This window comes from Pseudonaja textilis, chromosome 9, assembly GCF_049901715.1.
Source record: "Pseudonaja textilis isolate UNSWEBS1 chromosome 9, rPseTex1.2, whole genome shotgun sequence".
Taxonomy (NCBI): Eukaryota; Metazoa; Chordata; class Lepidosauria; order Squamata; family Elapidae; genus Pseudonaja; species Pseudonaja textilis.
In genome coordinates, this window is record NC_141998.1 from 1853720 (window position 1) to 1868601 (window position 14882).

The 14882-nt window shown below is 45.7% G+C and overlaps 1 protein-coding gene across 1 annotated transcript in view; it reads right to left on the reverse strand.

The window, feature by feature from the left end:
• SNRNP200 (small nuclear ribonucleoprotein U5 subunit 200) overlaps window positions 1–14882 on the reverse strand; it is a 47613-nt gene that overhangs the window by 16609 nt on the left and 16122 nt on the right. The window contains exons 15-27 of the mRNA XM_026715247.2: window positions 13998–14191; window positions 12867–12990; window positions 11355–11504; window positions 10277–10387; window positions 9348–9479; window positions 9012–9200; window positions 7790–7987; window positions 6327–6479; window positions 4829–4909; window positions 4321–4404; window positions 3451–3557; window positions 1499–1617; window positions 118–272 (exon numbers count right to left, since the gene is read on the reverse strand). Of these exons, the coding sequence (XP_026571032.1) occupies window positions 118–272; window positions 1499–1617; window positions 3451–3557; window positions 4321–4404; window positions 4829–4909; window positions 6327–6479; window positions 7790–7987; window positions 9012–9200; window positions 9348–9479; window positions 10277–10387; window positions 11355–11504; window positions 12867–12990; window positions 13998–14191 (1797 nt within the window). The remainder of the gene's footprint in view (window positions 1–117; window positions 273–1498; window positions 1618–3450; window positions 3558–4320; window positions 4405–4828; window positions 4910–6326; window positions 6480–7789; window positions 7988–9011; window positions 9201–9347; window positions 9480–10276; window positions 10388–11354; window positions 11505–12866; window positions 12991–13997; window positions 14192–14882) is intronic.

A 14882-nucleotide genomic window follows, 5' to 3' on the forward strand; every position in this document is an offset into this window, starting at 1 on the left:
AGCCACCAAACCAAGACTGAAGGGGGTTTCTCCACCATGAAACGCCATCCTCAAGATCCCACCTCCTCAACGTTACCGGAGATGGTTCCGGCAGATTTCATGACTGCCCGTTCTCACCTTCTCATCCCACTGGAAATCAGGAGTAATCGTTAGCTCCACTTTCAGAGTAGACCTGGTGATGGGTTGTAAGTGGACAGACAGCTCCAGTTTGGGGAACAGGTGGACATACTTGTGGATTGTCTTCCCCATCTTGGGCATCCGAATGAGCTCTCCTGCAGAAGGAGAGCATTGGTCAAAGAGGAGGAGGAGGAGGAGAAGCGGACCTTCTCAGGAGCATCAGACCCAGGCGTCAAAAGTTCCGACTGACGGACCCAACCCAGCAAGCACCGTCAAGACTATTCCATCACTTAATGCAAAACTTTATGGAGCCCGTCCTTTCGGCGCAGAATGAAAGCAAAACCAGCTCTGGCTAATTCCCGCGCAACTCAATATAATTAAAAGTATAGAATCTTCCCTCCCTCCAATTCGTATAAGTCACATGGTCCAATTAAATGTCACAATATTGTTGTGAGAAGATGCCTGGAAGGTCTGGCAAACCCCTGCTGAAGGGACCTTGGTTCTCATCAGTGCTTGGTGGTTATGATCCACACTCCAATTCCCCCTTTCTTCCCTCCAACAGGTCAAGCTAAGAAGCAGTAAAAGTGAAAGCACTTTGAGTAAGCTTCGAATCTTGACCCCAGGGCTGGGTATTCCCTATGGCTGGGTTCACACATCGTGGTAAGTTTTTTGCATTATTCAGGTTAAACACACCGTGTGAAACCGGTCACTGGGTTTATTCATCCTGGCTTTATGGCTTACAATGTCAATGTGACCTCAGGCATTTTTTAGTTTACCCAACAACTCATTTTTCAATGCAAGGTCAAGTCTTCGTGTGTCACTTGAAACGCAATTTGAACGCTGAACCGAATTGCCATCGTGAGTTAATCTTTTTAGATACTTTGGGCCTGGGTGATTGAGTCTTCATTTGCAACATCAAACACCAGTTTGCATTTGTGTATTCGAATGGTCTTCAGGAGTTTACTGTTTTAATTTATTTACTTTACTTAGAAATATTAAATTAATTACAAATTTTAGATACTTTTGACCCGGGTGATTGAGTCTTCGTTGACATAACTCACACACTGATTTGTATTCGAACAGTCTTTAGGAGTTTACTGTTTTGATGTATTTACTTAAAAAATATCAAATTAATTACCAATTCTATTTATTGCAACGGCCTACATAATACCTGGCCACATCTGTTAGCTCCTCACCGGTCAAAGCTTTTGCTTTCTTCCAATTCAGCCATAATTCGAGCATTTCATTCAGGATCAAAGATGTGCGCTCCGCTCGGTTGCGATACAAAACCGAGCCACGCACCCACTGCAAAGGGATACAGGACCTCCCCAATTCACACCCCTCCCCTCCCCTAAGAGATACCGCAGTTCTCCTCACTGACCTATTTCATTGTGATTCAGGTCATAGAGTCGCTCAAATGGGAAATTCTTCTTCTCAATCTTCTTCACCACCTCTTCGGGCAGCTTCCTGAACTGACGGAGGGGGCACATGGACTGCCACCTGGAGGAACAAGACGGCGGCCGTTCAGGATGCGGAGCTGGTCTAACTTCACTACTGCACCTCTCAAGATCCAAGCCTCAATCATGGCTAGAAAAAGCAAAATGCTAGAAGAGTAGTGGCTAACCTTCTTGGGCTCCGGGGCCAAAAATGGTGCGTCCGCCCCCTACGCACACGCACGTAATCCCCCTTACCTGCCCTGCACCTCACAGCTGATTTTCAGCTGGATTGAGGAAGGCTTCTGCAGGTGTTTCAGGCCAAAAACTAGGCCTGTTTTGTCACTTCCGGTATTTCCGGAAAAAACAGGAAGTGATGAAACGGGCCTAATTTTTGGCCTGCAAAGCCTGCAGAAGCCTTTCTCAAACCTCTGGGAGTCTGGAAAAGGCCTCAAAACGGGCCGAAAATCCGGTGTGAGGCACGCGCATGTGCAGTGAGGTAAGTTTGCCTAGAATTTGCGTGCCAGCGCAAATGGCTCTGCATGCCACCTCTGGCACACGTGCCACAGGTTCACCATCACGGTACTAGAAGGTTGCAGTTTACTTCCTTTCATCTGGCTGAACCTTCTATTTTTACCTGCAGAAAAGTGGCCTTTTGTGAGGGCTGGGAGACTCAATTTTGCTCATTCTCATTCGCAAAAGACTTCGTAACTTTACTATCTTGGTCAGATGGGCCTGTTCCTTGTACATGCTTGTGTGTGTGTGCAAAAACGGAACCTTGTCCTCTCGACATAGAATGTGGGAACTACACCGTTGCAGTCACATTTCTGGTTTTGTTGTGGTCCGCTGGCAGCAGGTGCAGACGGCTGAGTTCTCAGAGAGCGAAGACTCGGATGAGGGGCCTGCGTGGGATGCAGGGATGGAGCCAGGACCATCAGGGAGTGGAGTGCTGCCTTCGGAGACTGTGGCAACTGGCAGCAGCAAGGAGGAGGTCCCCGAGGAGCCTGTGCCAAGTGCACATGCACGCAGGGATAGTCAAAGGAAAGCGCAGCTGCAGCAGCACGGGCAACTTGGCAGTAAGGCTGCAAGGTAATAGCCCCTCCCTTAAGGGATAAAAGCCAGCCTGAGAGACTGGGATTCTTTGCAGGAAGCAAAGAAGTTCTTGCACTTCAAGCCTTGTGGAAGTTCGGACTATCTTGGTTGGTGTTTGGAGACTCTTTGTGTTTGGAATATTTCTTACTAACTTAATCTAGTGTTCTTGGCAGCCTTGCACAACCTTGGAAAGCCTTGTTCTTATCAGAGACAATTAGTTTTCATAGCTTTTTAACCGTGAATTAACGGAATTCCACAGAAAGGCATTAAAAGGTTTTGCTTTTATCTCTGTTTGGTGTTTGTTTACTTGGAACAAGGTTTGGGTCAGAAGAGCTTTTCTCACAAGATCTCTTTGGAAACAGAGGCGCTTATTAGAATATTCTAGGATATAAGACACCCACATCTTCACAACTTCTATGCCTGATCCCCTCCTTTCTCCACTAAACACTGTTGAAAAATTGTTAAAATTCCGGCAGTATTTACGTTTTCCTTATGTTCTTCCCCAAACACAGAGACAGAATTCAGCAAGCCTGGACACAGATGATCACAAGTACATTTTAGCCAGATGCATCATTTGTGGGAAACCAAAGTTTGTATATATTCCTTTTTTGAAGTTTAATATACAGTACATTTCCTATCTTAATCCTTACGCCCCGTTTCAAACAACTTAATTATAGTAATAGTTTACAAGGAACTAAACTTATTTCTGAAGATACATGCACAGAAACGAAACTATACAATAGGAAGATGACTATGACTGGTTAGAAGTTGACAGAAAATATAGAGAAACGAAGAGAAGCCGCCTTACATTCGCTTGTCAATCATCTTGCAAAGGTTGAGGGTCTTGTCGGTGAGCTGGGCCCAGCCATGGTTAAGGACAATCTCAAAGATGGCACGCATGAGCCTCCCAGCAGACTAAGAATACAAAATGAGAGTGTCAATTTCAACACACAACGGGTACCTAGAGAAAGAGGGAAATACTGGGCATCCCATCCCAGAGAGCTTTTAATGTCCTGACAAGCAAAAGAACCATCACCTTCTGAATCCTAATGTCAACTCATAAAATATTTCTATGGTTTTGAGGCAACTTGCAAACCAAAACTCCATAAATGTTTTTGAAAATAGTTTCTAGATGACTGAAGTTTCTGCCCTGCAAAATGCTTACTGAAGAGCGTGATGGATGACTCTTGGCTATGGATACATCCCATTGGAGAATATGGATTACGATACACCCAAGGGTGGGGGAACCCCAGGGTCAAGGGTGACAATGAATGATGTGCCTCAGAGTCGGCTACACCCAGGTAGCACCGGCATGTCTACTCCTAGTAAATCTTCTTTGGAGCTTTGAAAATCATGATTTAAATGGGGGTTACTACCGGGAGCCCTGATACTACCCTCCATTCCATGAGGATCAGATTTTGGTGGCATTCCTCCCTCTCCTAACTCCCTCAACCGTATAACTTTGGACAACCAAGAGGTGGAGCAGACAAACTGGACTCTAGTCCACCAGGGGCTTTATGGTTTTTAATATTTCACGAAATGGGAGTGGGGGGTGCGGGGGAGAGAAGGAATCTTCAGGTTCCACAAGGATCCGGTAACCCTGGGAGAATCTTCTCCAGCATGAGGGCAGCGACACCCAAAGACGGAGGCATCAAATTACCTCAGAACTGCGGCTCACCTGAGTGACGTAGACCATGTCAGCCATGAGGGCAAAGCCTTCTAGCTTCAGTTGAGAGATAAAAGCTTGGAGGAGCACGTTGATCTAGGAGAGAAAGCGAACTTAAGCACCCTCCAAAGCAGGGGTCTCCAACCTTGGCTACTTTTAAGGCTTGTGGACTTCATTTCCCAGAGTTCCTCAGTCTTTCCAACCTCAGCTCTCCTTTAAAACTTGGGAGAGTTCGATTCCCAGAATTCCTCAGCCAGCTTTGCAAAGGCTTCCCTCGAGGCCGCAGAAAGGCGAAAAGGGGCCCCCAATGGGCCAAAAATCAGCTGGGAGGTGTCCACATGCGCAGTGCAGGTAAATTTAGCTTGGTGCTCACGTGCCCACACAATTGGCTCCGCGTGCCACCTGTGCCACACGTGCCCTAGGTTCACCATCACGGCTCTAGATACTTGGCGATGCGTTATGAATAGGCATATGCACTGTAAAAGTTAAGCAAACCCAGGCAGGGCTTGGAAGAACCTACCTTGGCGCTTGGCTCCTCGATGCTCTCTTTCACTGGAATTGGGACCCTCTCAAGCAATTTCTGAAGCTCCAATTTCTCTTCCTGCAAAGGTGAGGAGAGGGGGTGGGGAATTGAAAAGTGAGTCGCCTCTGCCACGCTAGAGTCGAAAGAGCAAAAAAGCGAACAAGCAAAAAGAGTTTTATTTTTATTAGGGTTCCGTCAACCGGACTCACTGCATAAAGATAAAAGAATGTGGAGTTCAGAATTCCGTTCCAAAAGGACTAGAAAGGAGCTTTTCTGAACCCCTTTTGAATAAAGTTCCTTCATTTCAACGGTATAATTTGGCTGCAATCTACGAATCCGTTGGCTAAGGTGATGGGTGAACTACTGCAAATCATCCATACATCTGCTACCCATGTTAAGTCGATCGATACCAAAGCTAAAAAGGCAGCAGCGAAGGGCTTGCAAGCTAAAAAATTTTTGTTGATTCTATAAAATAAAAAATAAAAAAATGAAAGAACCGTGAGTTTCTGAGAAAAGTGAAGGGATGGCTAGAATGCCAGATATTGAGGAATGAGTTTAGTTTAGTTTATTCTCGTTGCACCTCGTACAACGAAATCAAACCCCATCTTCAGGGCACATCATGACCATGAAAATATAAACAAACACACATCCTTCACACTCCACACACTGAATGGAAACCCCTGCACTATACAGCAGAATTCAAACACTGCACCATACAGCAGAATTCAAAAGAGCTATTGCCCTAGGATAGCTGTTTTTCAGCCTATTTGTCCTTGTTTTTATTATCCTGTACCGTCTGCCAGATAGTAATAGTTCAAAAAAAGGGTTCCCAGGATGAGATGGATCTTTGAGAATGTTTTGAACTTTCTTAAGGCAGCGGGAGCTACAAAGCTCTTCCAAGGAGGGGAGAGGGCAGCCAATGACCCTCTGGGCAATGATGTTAACTCTCTGGAGTGCTGTCCTATCTGTCCCTGTGCAGTTGGCAAATCCTACACAGTGTGCAGTAAGTTAAGATACTCTTTATGGTACAGCGGTAGAAGGTCACCAGCAGTTTTCCATTCAGTTGCTCTTTTCTGAGAAGCCTCAGGTAGTAGAATCTCTGCTGGGCCCTTTTGACCAGGGCTGCAATGTGAGCCCCGCCAGGTCAGGTCCTCTTTTAGGGTAACACCCAGAAACTTAAAACTGGCCACTTGCTCCACTCGGTCTCCATTGATAAGCAAGGGCTGGATGTTCCTTCTACAGTCCACTATAAGCTCCTTGGTCTTATTGGTGTTGGGAACCAATAAGTTGAGTGCCTTTATTTTTATGAAGTTGAGCTAAGCAACAATAGCATTGGTGTTAATATTCCAAAAACTATTTTAATCCCTGAAAGATGAAAAACAAGCAGAGAAACTAAGGCACTGATGTTCTACTCCTTCCCCTGATAAAAGCAAGGATTTGGAGAAAGCTCTTGCCGTGACTGTCTTGGAAGGAAATGCTGCCTCCGACTTCCTACCTCTCTCACGGTGATGTTCTTGAACTCGGAGGACAAGGAGAAGACGCGGAAGAGCTCAATCTCACTCAAGGTGGGCTTGAGTAGCTGGTTGTAGGTCTGTATGGTATCGTTGGTGATGTAATAGTGGCTGGCGATGCGGCCCAGCTCAGTCACCTGTGGAGGGAGAAGAACGACGGGGGAAAGGTCAGCTAAGACGGGGAGAAGAATCAATCCACCGTAGGCAGAGCTACTAGGCATTGTAGTGTGGCTGTTCTAAAGCCATGGGAGCTGGTAGTAATCAGGTGAAGGGGTTTATGGCTCTGCAACCCAACAAGGCAGACACAGACTCCAGAGGATAGTTAGGACTGCAGGAAAAACAATTACTACCAACCTGCCTTCCATGGAGGGCCTGTATCTTGCACGAGTCAAAAAGAGGGCTCTAAAAATATCTATAGACACCCCCCCACATCCTGGACATAAACTGTGTCAACTCCCACCTTCAAAATGACATTACAGAGCACCGCATACCAGAACAACTAGACACAAGGAGTTTTTTCCTCAATGCCATCACTCTGCTAAACAACTCGTTCCCACAACTGTGTCAAGCTATTTAGTAAGACTGCATTCTTCTTCTTCTCATCTTTCCTATTACTTATCTCCTTTTCTACTTATGACTATAACTTGGTTGCTGGGATCTTCACAATTTACATTGTTTTATTTCGTTTCCTGGTATGATTGATGTTGCTTGCTTACATGGTATCTGTCCTGTGTCTGTTACTAAGTGTTGTATCTTATGATTCACGATGAATGTATTTTTATGACTACGACCATGATTCATCACTTACAGCTTTTATGCACAGAGAGCTTGTGTATTGTAGAGAAATTCCTTGTGTGTCCACACTTGGCCAATAAAGAATTCAATTCTATTCTATTGTTAGTTTTGTGTGGATACTTTGGGCCTCATACATAATAGCAATAGCACTCAGACTTGTATACCACTTCACAATGTTTTACGGTACTAAGTGGTTTACAACATCAGCATACGGGAACCTCGGTGGCGCAGTGGTTAGAGTGCAGTACTGCAAGCTACTCCTAGTGCCACCAGGCTCAAGGTTGACTCAGCCTTCTGTCCTTCCCAGGTGGTAAAATGAGGACCCAGATTGTTGGGGGCAAGAGGCCGACTCTATAAACCGCTTTGAGAGGGGTGTAAAGTCCTGTGAAGCGGTATATAAGTGCTATTGCTATATTGCCGCCTTTTTTATTTCACCAACCTCAGAAGGATGGAAAGCTGAGTCAACCTTGAGCCGGTCAGAATCGAACTCCTGGCTGTGGGCAGAGTTAGCCTGCAATGCTGCCTTTTAACCACAGTGCCATCACGGCTCTTAAACCAATCACCAACACCAGGGATTATTTATGGCCAGGCCATTAACAGACGCTGATGGTATTTGGTTCAGGCAAAGTAACCTGGACGTCTCTGTACTCACCTGGAAATTCCCCGTCTTCTTGTCGTATTTCACTAAGTTGTTTTTGTCCAGCATCAGGGCTGCTGTGTGCACCAGGTCTAGCCGGCGCTGGTCCAACAGTGGGTCTCCTTTCATGTCATCGTGGGAGATGCCATAGAGATTTGGAGACCTCAGCATCCGTATGTAGAGGTAAGTGTAGCCAAGCCAGTTTACTGCATCCTGCAACAGCCCAAAGAGGAAGCCCAGGGAAGTGCTATTAGTCTCTGAAAAGCTACAAGGACAGGGGAATGAAACGGCTTCTGCAGCCTTTTGGTGAGCAATATCTACATGCATCTTTGGTGTATAGATGTAGTTTATCTCTATGTGTCTGTTGATGTCACTGATGTCACGGTGTGTAATTGTTACTCAACTCCATCCTAACCATTCATTCATTTATTAAAACTGTAGCCTGCTGTTGGTTCCATATGGGATAGCTTACTAAGCGGCACACAAGTGCACAGCCTCCTTTTCTTACTTCATGTCTGTCATGCCCCTGTCGGAGTCTGAATCCGAGGAGGAAGATGGACAGCTGACAGGGAGTGGGAGTGTGGCTCCTTTGGCTGTGGAGGAGGCCGGGGAAGGGCAAAGTCTGGGCAGAGCAGGGGAGAGGTAGAACAAGGGAGATAGTTCAGAGGAAGACCCAGGCCCACCCCCTCTTCTTCCTAGGGCAGGGAGGAATGGAAAAGAGAGCAATGTGGGTTGCGTGGCTTACGGGGAAGGAAAGGGCCCTGATTCCCTTCATTAGCCGCAGATGGGGAGAGAGTTTAAAAGAAATGCATGCTGAGTATGGTGGCGGCTGGGAACAAATATGACTTTATCCTGTGTTGTCGTTGCTTATCTGTGTTCCTAGTGTCTTCCCAACCATGTGAATTTTTCTGTGCCTTCACGTGTAGAATTATTGCCCCTCCCAAACTAATTACCTCAGTTTGGTTTGACTGGACTTATAGTTACAGTTTTTGTTAACCACATTTTGGACTTGATTCACTGCAGCCAAAGGCTGTTTCTGGGAGTTTTTCTCCAGCTAGAAGGTAACCAGGACATTGGAAGCAAAGTTGGAGCTAATAAAGGGACTCTTATTGCTTATCTGACTGTGTTGCCTTTGTGCCACGCCTCTTTGGGTCATCACAATGTCTATAATGTCCGAAGGCTGCCAACCTCGGAATTATTTCCAAACATGAACCGGATATGGGCACCCCGTCCTCACCTTGGCATTCTGGACGTTTCCCAGCACAATCTCTGCATTGAGCATATCGGGGAGCCTGGCCACCATCTGGCTCTCGATGGGCAGCTGCTGGTTGAGAAGAGAGAGGTAATACTGCAGCTCGCCGTGGGACGTGATCAGGATACCTTCGCCCTTCGTGTCATACTGAGGCCTTCCAGCACGACCCAACATCTAAACAAAACACATCACACGTCTTGAGATACAAGCATGGGATCTGATACAGAGTTTCAAGTTTCTTGTGATGAGAAAGAATGATGGTCTGGGTACTTAAATGCACTGCGTTAGTGGAGTGCCCAACTGGGGAGAGCGGGATTTTACCTGTAGGATGTCCAGGGCACCCAGCTCAGTCCAGCGTCCTTTCTCAGGACTGTAAATCTGTGTCCCTTTGATGATGACCGTGTGAGCAGGGAGGTTAACACCCCAAGCCAAGGTTGCAGTGGAGACCAGAACCTGCAAGAGAAGGATTAGATCTCATCCCGTGTCTAATATTTCCATAAAAGTGCAATATCAGCAAAAGCCTAATTATATAGTATACAGGTCCTTCCATGGAGGACCTGTATATACTGCATGAGTCACAAAGAGGGCTGTGAAAATATCTACAGACCCCTCACATCCTGGACATAAACTGTTTCAACTCCTTCCCTCAAAACGACGCTATAGAGCCCTGCACACCAGAACAACTAGACACAAGGGGAGTTTTCCCCTCTGCTAAACAAGTAATTCCCTCAACACTGTCCAACTATTTACTAAGACTGTTTTTACTATTCTTCTCCTCACCCTTCCTATTACCTATCGCCTCCCACTTATGACTATAACCTTGTTGCTTGTATCTCTACAATTTATATTTTTTTATTTGTTTCCTAGTGTGGTGTTGATTTCTTATTTAGTAACCTATGACTATCGCTCAATATTGTATCTTATGATTCTGGATGAATGTATTTTTTATGTATACCAAGAGCTTATGGACCAAAGACAAATTCCTTGTATGTCCAATCACATTTGGCCAATAAAGAATTCTAGAATAGAGTAGAGTACAACAGAACAGACTACCTGTAGCAAAATACTCCCCATCTAGAGTGACACCCGCCACCCCAAAGCTGTTCACATACAATCTTCCCTGAGAAGGAAAACCTACAGCAGTCCCCAAGTAACGAAAAGATTCCCTCGGAGCCTCCTTTGCCTTCTCTAAGTATTCTAGAACATTCAACAACAGGGAATTTGTTATTCCAGGGAGCGGAATGCCGCACCTGAATGTGTTTATCTGCAAACAAATCTTCCACCAATGTTCGGTCCACCCTGGTCATGCCCGCGTGGTGAATGGCAAATCCATAGGGGAGCAAGTCCTTAAGTTCCAGATTCTGTATACAGGAGAAAACAGCGAAGTTTGTGAGAAGGGTAACAAGAAAGTTCTTCCCAATTTACTTTCAATAATTGGTGGGGGAGAGAGACAGAGAGAGAGAGACACACACACACAGAGAGAGAGAGAGACAGACAGACAGAGAGAGAGAGAGAGAGAGTGTCAGAGAGAGCCAAAGAGAGAGACAGAGACACAGAGAGAGACAGACAGACAGAGAGAAAGGGATACAGAGACATAGACACAGAGAGACAGGGAGAGAGATACACACACACAGGGAGAGAGAGAGACACACACACACAGAGAGAGACAGAGAGAGTCAGAGAGAGACACACACACACAGAGAGACAGAGACAGAGACATAGAGAGACAGAGAGATAGGGAGAGAGACAGTCAGAGAAAGAGAGACAGAGAGACAGAGAGAGACTGAGAGAGAGAGACACACACACAGAGAGAGACAGAGAGAGTCAGAGAGACACAGAGAGAGAGAGTCAGAGAGTGAGTCAGAGAGAGACACAGAGAGAGAGTGACAGAGACAGAGAAACAGAGACATAGAGAGACAGAGAGATAGGGAGAGAGATAGACAGTCAGAGAAAGAGAGACAGAGAGAGAGAGAGAGAGAGAGAGACAGAGAGAGAGAGAGAGAGAGAGAGAGACAGACAGACAGACAGACAGACAGACACACACACACACACACACACACACACACACACACACAGAGGTTCCGGGACAAGTCCAAAAGTTTGGAAGACCTCTGGCCCCAGTCATCGACCCAGATTGCATTCTGCAATATTGTTGTCCGGACTGCCCTCTTGCTAGGACATACCGTGGAATGCAAAGCCAACCAGCCAGTAAAAGACAGGGACAATTGGTTTAACACCTAATCGGACACTCACAGATAACCCAGAGGAGGAGGAGGAGGAGGAGGAGGAGGAGGAGGGATGGAGGAAGAAAGGAAAATACGTACGCACCTTGCACTGCTCGGCCTCGGTCCTCAGGACCTCCGTGGAAGCAGAGCCCTCTCGCAGGAAGAGGCCCAGCGTGTCTTTCTCCAGGCACATATCTCGGATGGCTCGCGCCGTCTTGCCCGTCTCCTTCCGGGAGTGGACGAAGACAAGCACCTGGGTTCAAAAGGTCAGAAACAGAACCGTTAAATCAGAGTTCGGCCCGCAGCGGCGGCGGAGTTTCCGGGGTTAGAATGCTGGAGAGAAGAGAAGACGGCGAACGAGACACCGAGAACGACGGCTGAATAAAGCAGGAAATCTGCAGCAAAGAACCAAGAGGGGTTTTCTCACAATGGGGTCTATCTCGTTTTGCAATCCCTTGGTTATCTTTCTTTTTTTAAATATTTTTTATTGGATGATAGAATAAAATACAAAAACAAAATATAAAAAATATGAAAGCGAATAATAGGACACAGTGGTGCTTCTCCCAATGGACCTAACTAGTTTTGCTTTGTTATCTTTTCTTAATGACATTTTATTAGATCTTAGAATAAATAAAATCTGTATCTATAAAAGCGAAAGACCACTCGTACATCATCACAAAATCTCCAAAACCGTAAAGCCTACAAACTTGAAATTTGGCACGTATCTTCCTCTTGGCTTCTGGGGCTCACTAAGAACGGATTTTTTGAAGCAACCATCAGAGCATTTAGAGTATTTCCTCTATTATTATTATTATTATTATTATTATTATTATTATTATTATTATTATTATTATTATATTATTATTAATTATTAATTAATTATTATTATTATTATTCCCACCTGAAAAAAATCCTTCCAAATGCAAAACACAAAGGAATTTCAGATTCAGTTTCACAGCACCAACCAGCTTCAGTACAGAACAGTTGAGCTAAGCCATGCCCAGGCTCCTTGCTGTCTCCTTGCTCACACCGCAAATACTCCTTCAGTTTCCAAACAGCCCTCAACTCTCTCACACACTGATAGGACGCCAGCCAGATGAATATCGATGGATGCTGGTAGGTAGAGGCAGAATTCCCCCCCAACTTATTTTCCTCCCCCAAAACTAAGCCCCACCACACAGTTTCCTAGCAAAGTACAAGTATCCAGCTAGTACAAGGATAAAATATTAAAAATATGAAAGCAAATAATAGGACAAGGTGCGAAGGGGAAGAGGAAAGAAAAGTGAGGAGGGGAGGAAGGGAAGAAAACTTCCATCTCTCTCTGTTGCAGTAGAATAAAGCACGAACAACTAATCCCAACTTTTTACTTATCTAAAGTAATATAAATTAGCCATTCCTATAGCAACAGATCAACGTAATCAGTAAAACCCCAAATCAAAGTTTCATTCCACCTCGATCACACAGTCCAGAAGTAGCAACAAAAGTGCTTGTAATTCTTTCCTTTGATCCAAATGGCCAATTTGCCTTCATTAGCAACAAGATTAAATCCGTGGGAAAATGAAAGGCAGTCACAGTCACACACACACACACACACACACACACACACACAAAATACCTGGTTCTTCCCAGCATGCTCCATGATCTTCTCGTACACGATTTCATTCATAATCTGAAAGCGCTTGATGGCTTTTTTCTCTGTGATTCCCACGTAGGTCTGCTCCAGAGGAACCGGGCGAAAGCTGCGAAGACACGGGAAGAACTGAGAGAGAGCTGAAGACGACCACAGGCGGCCTTGCAAAGTGTAAATCAGAGGTGCAAAAAAAATCTGTTTATATCCAAGACATGCTTTGTACAGCTCCTTGGGCTGTTTGACAGAAGCCAGGCAACCAGTATTACATTGCTCGATTTTTATCTGAGGAACTACTTGTCTTGTTAATCCACTCCGCTGGTTTGCTCTAAATTGCCTTCCACCTCATAAAAGAGTCAGCTAGTGGTTAAGGCAGCAGGAAAAGAAAGAAAAAGGGAAGGGGGGAGGGAAGGGGAAGGGGAAGGGAAGGAAAGGAAAGGAAAGGAAAGCAAAAAGGAAAAAGGAAAGGAAAAAGGAAAGGAAAGGGAAAAAGGAAACAGGAAAAAGGAAAGGAAAGGAAAGGAAAGGAAAGGAAAGAAAGGAAAAAGGAAAGGAAAGGAAAGGAAAAAGGAAAGGAAAAGAAAGGAAAAAGGAAAGGAAAGGAAAGGAAAAAGGAAAGGAAAAGAAAGGAAAAGGAAAGGAAAAAGGAAAGGAAAGGAAAGGAAAAAGGAAAGGAAAAAGGAAAAGGAAAGGAAAAAGGAAAGGAAAAGAAGGAAGGAAAGGAAAGGAAAGGAAAGGAAAGGAAAGGAAAGGCGAAGGAAAGGAAAGGAAAAAGGAAAAAGGAAAGGAAAAGAAAGGAAAAAGGAAAGGAAAGGAAAAAGGAAAGGAAAGAAGGAAAGGAACATACTGCCGGAAGAGAATGCTTAAAGAAAGATCTGCATAACACACCTATACTTCCTTAAAAGTTTAATTCTTCACATTGAATGACAGAGATTAATTGCTGTTCCCCTCCAGGTAGCAGCATCTATTGGGCTTTATTATTGATTGCATAGTTTTTGTGTGCCAAGCTACCCAGAGAATCATCTGCAACTGGGCACTTTAGAGATCTGCTAGACACTGAGGGTCACGCATTGGGTACCCAGTCGCCATTCAACATGACGGCCACCTTCCATCAAATACCTGTTGTCGAAGTAGAAGAGTCCTTTGGTGGGCTCCACCCTCAGGAAGGTAGCCACGTCCTCGTAGTTCGGAAGGGTGGCACTCAGCCCGATCAGCCGCACGTCCTCCTGGGTCATCTCGATGTTGCGGATGGTTCTGGCCACCAAGGCTTCCAGAACTGGGCCCCGGTCATCGTGGAGAAGGTGAATCTCATCCTGCCCGGAGGAGAAAGGGTGACTCCATGAATAGCAAACCAAGGGAGGTACAGTTGCCAAGAGCTGTAGTGGCGCAGTGGTCAGAAGGCAGGATTGCAGGCTGACTCTGTCCACTGCCACCAGTTCGATCCTGACTGGTTCGAGGTTGACTCAGCCTTCCATCCTTCCGAGGTGGGTCAAATGAGGACCCAGGTGGTTGGGGGCAATAGGCTGACCCTGGAAACCGCTTAGAGAGGGCTGTGAAGCTCTGTGAAGCGGTACATAAGTCCAAGCGCTATTGCCCTTCCTTCCTTCCTTCCTCTCCTTCTCCTTCCTGGTGCCACAGTGGTTAGAATGCAGTATTGCAGACTGACTCTGCCCGCAGCCAGGAGTTTGATCCTGACTGGCTCAAGGTTGACTCAGCCTTCCATCTTTCTGAGGTCAGTCAAAAGTGGACCTAGATGGTTGGGGGCCATAGGCTGACTCTAAAAAACACTTAGGCTGACTCTAAAAAGCACTTAGAGAGGGCTGGGAAGCACTGAGAAGCAGTACATGTCTAAGGGCTAATGCTATCTATCTTCCTTCCTTCCTTCCTTCCCTACCTACCTACCTCTCAGTGGTTACAATTGCAGCATTGCAGGCTAACTCTGCCCACAGCCAGGAGTTCGATCCTGACCGACTCAGCCTTCCATCCTTCCAAGGACCCAGGTGG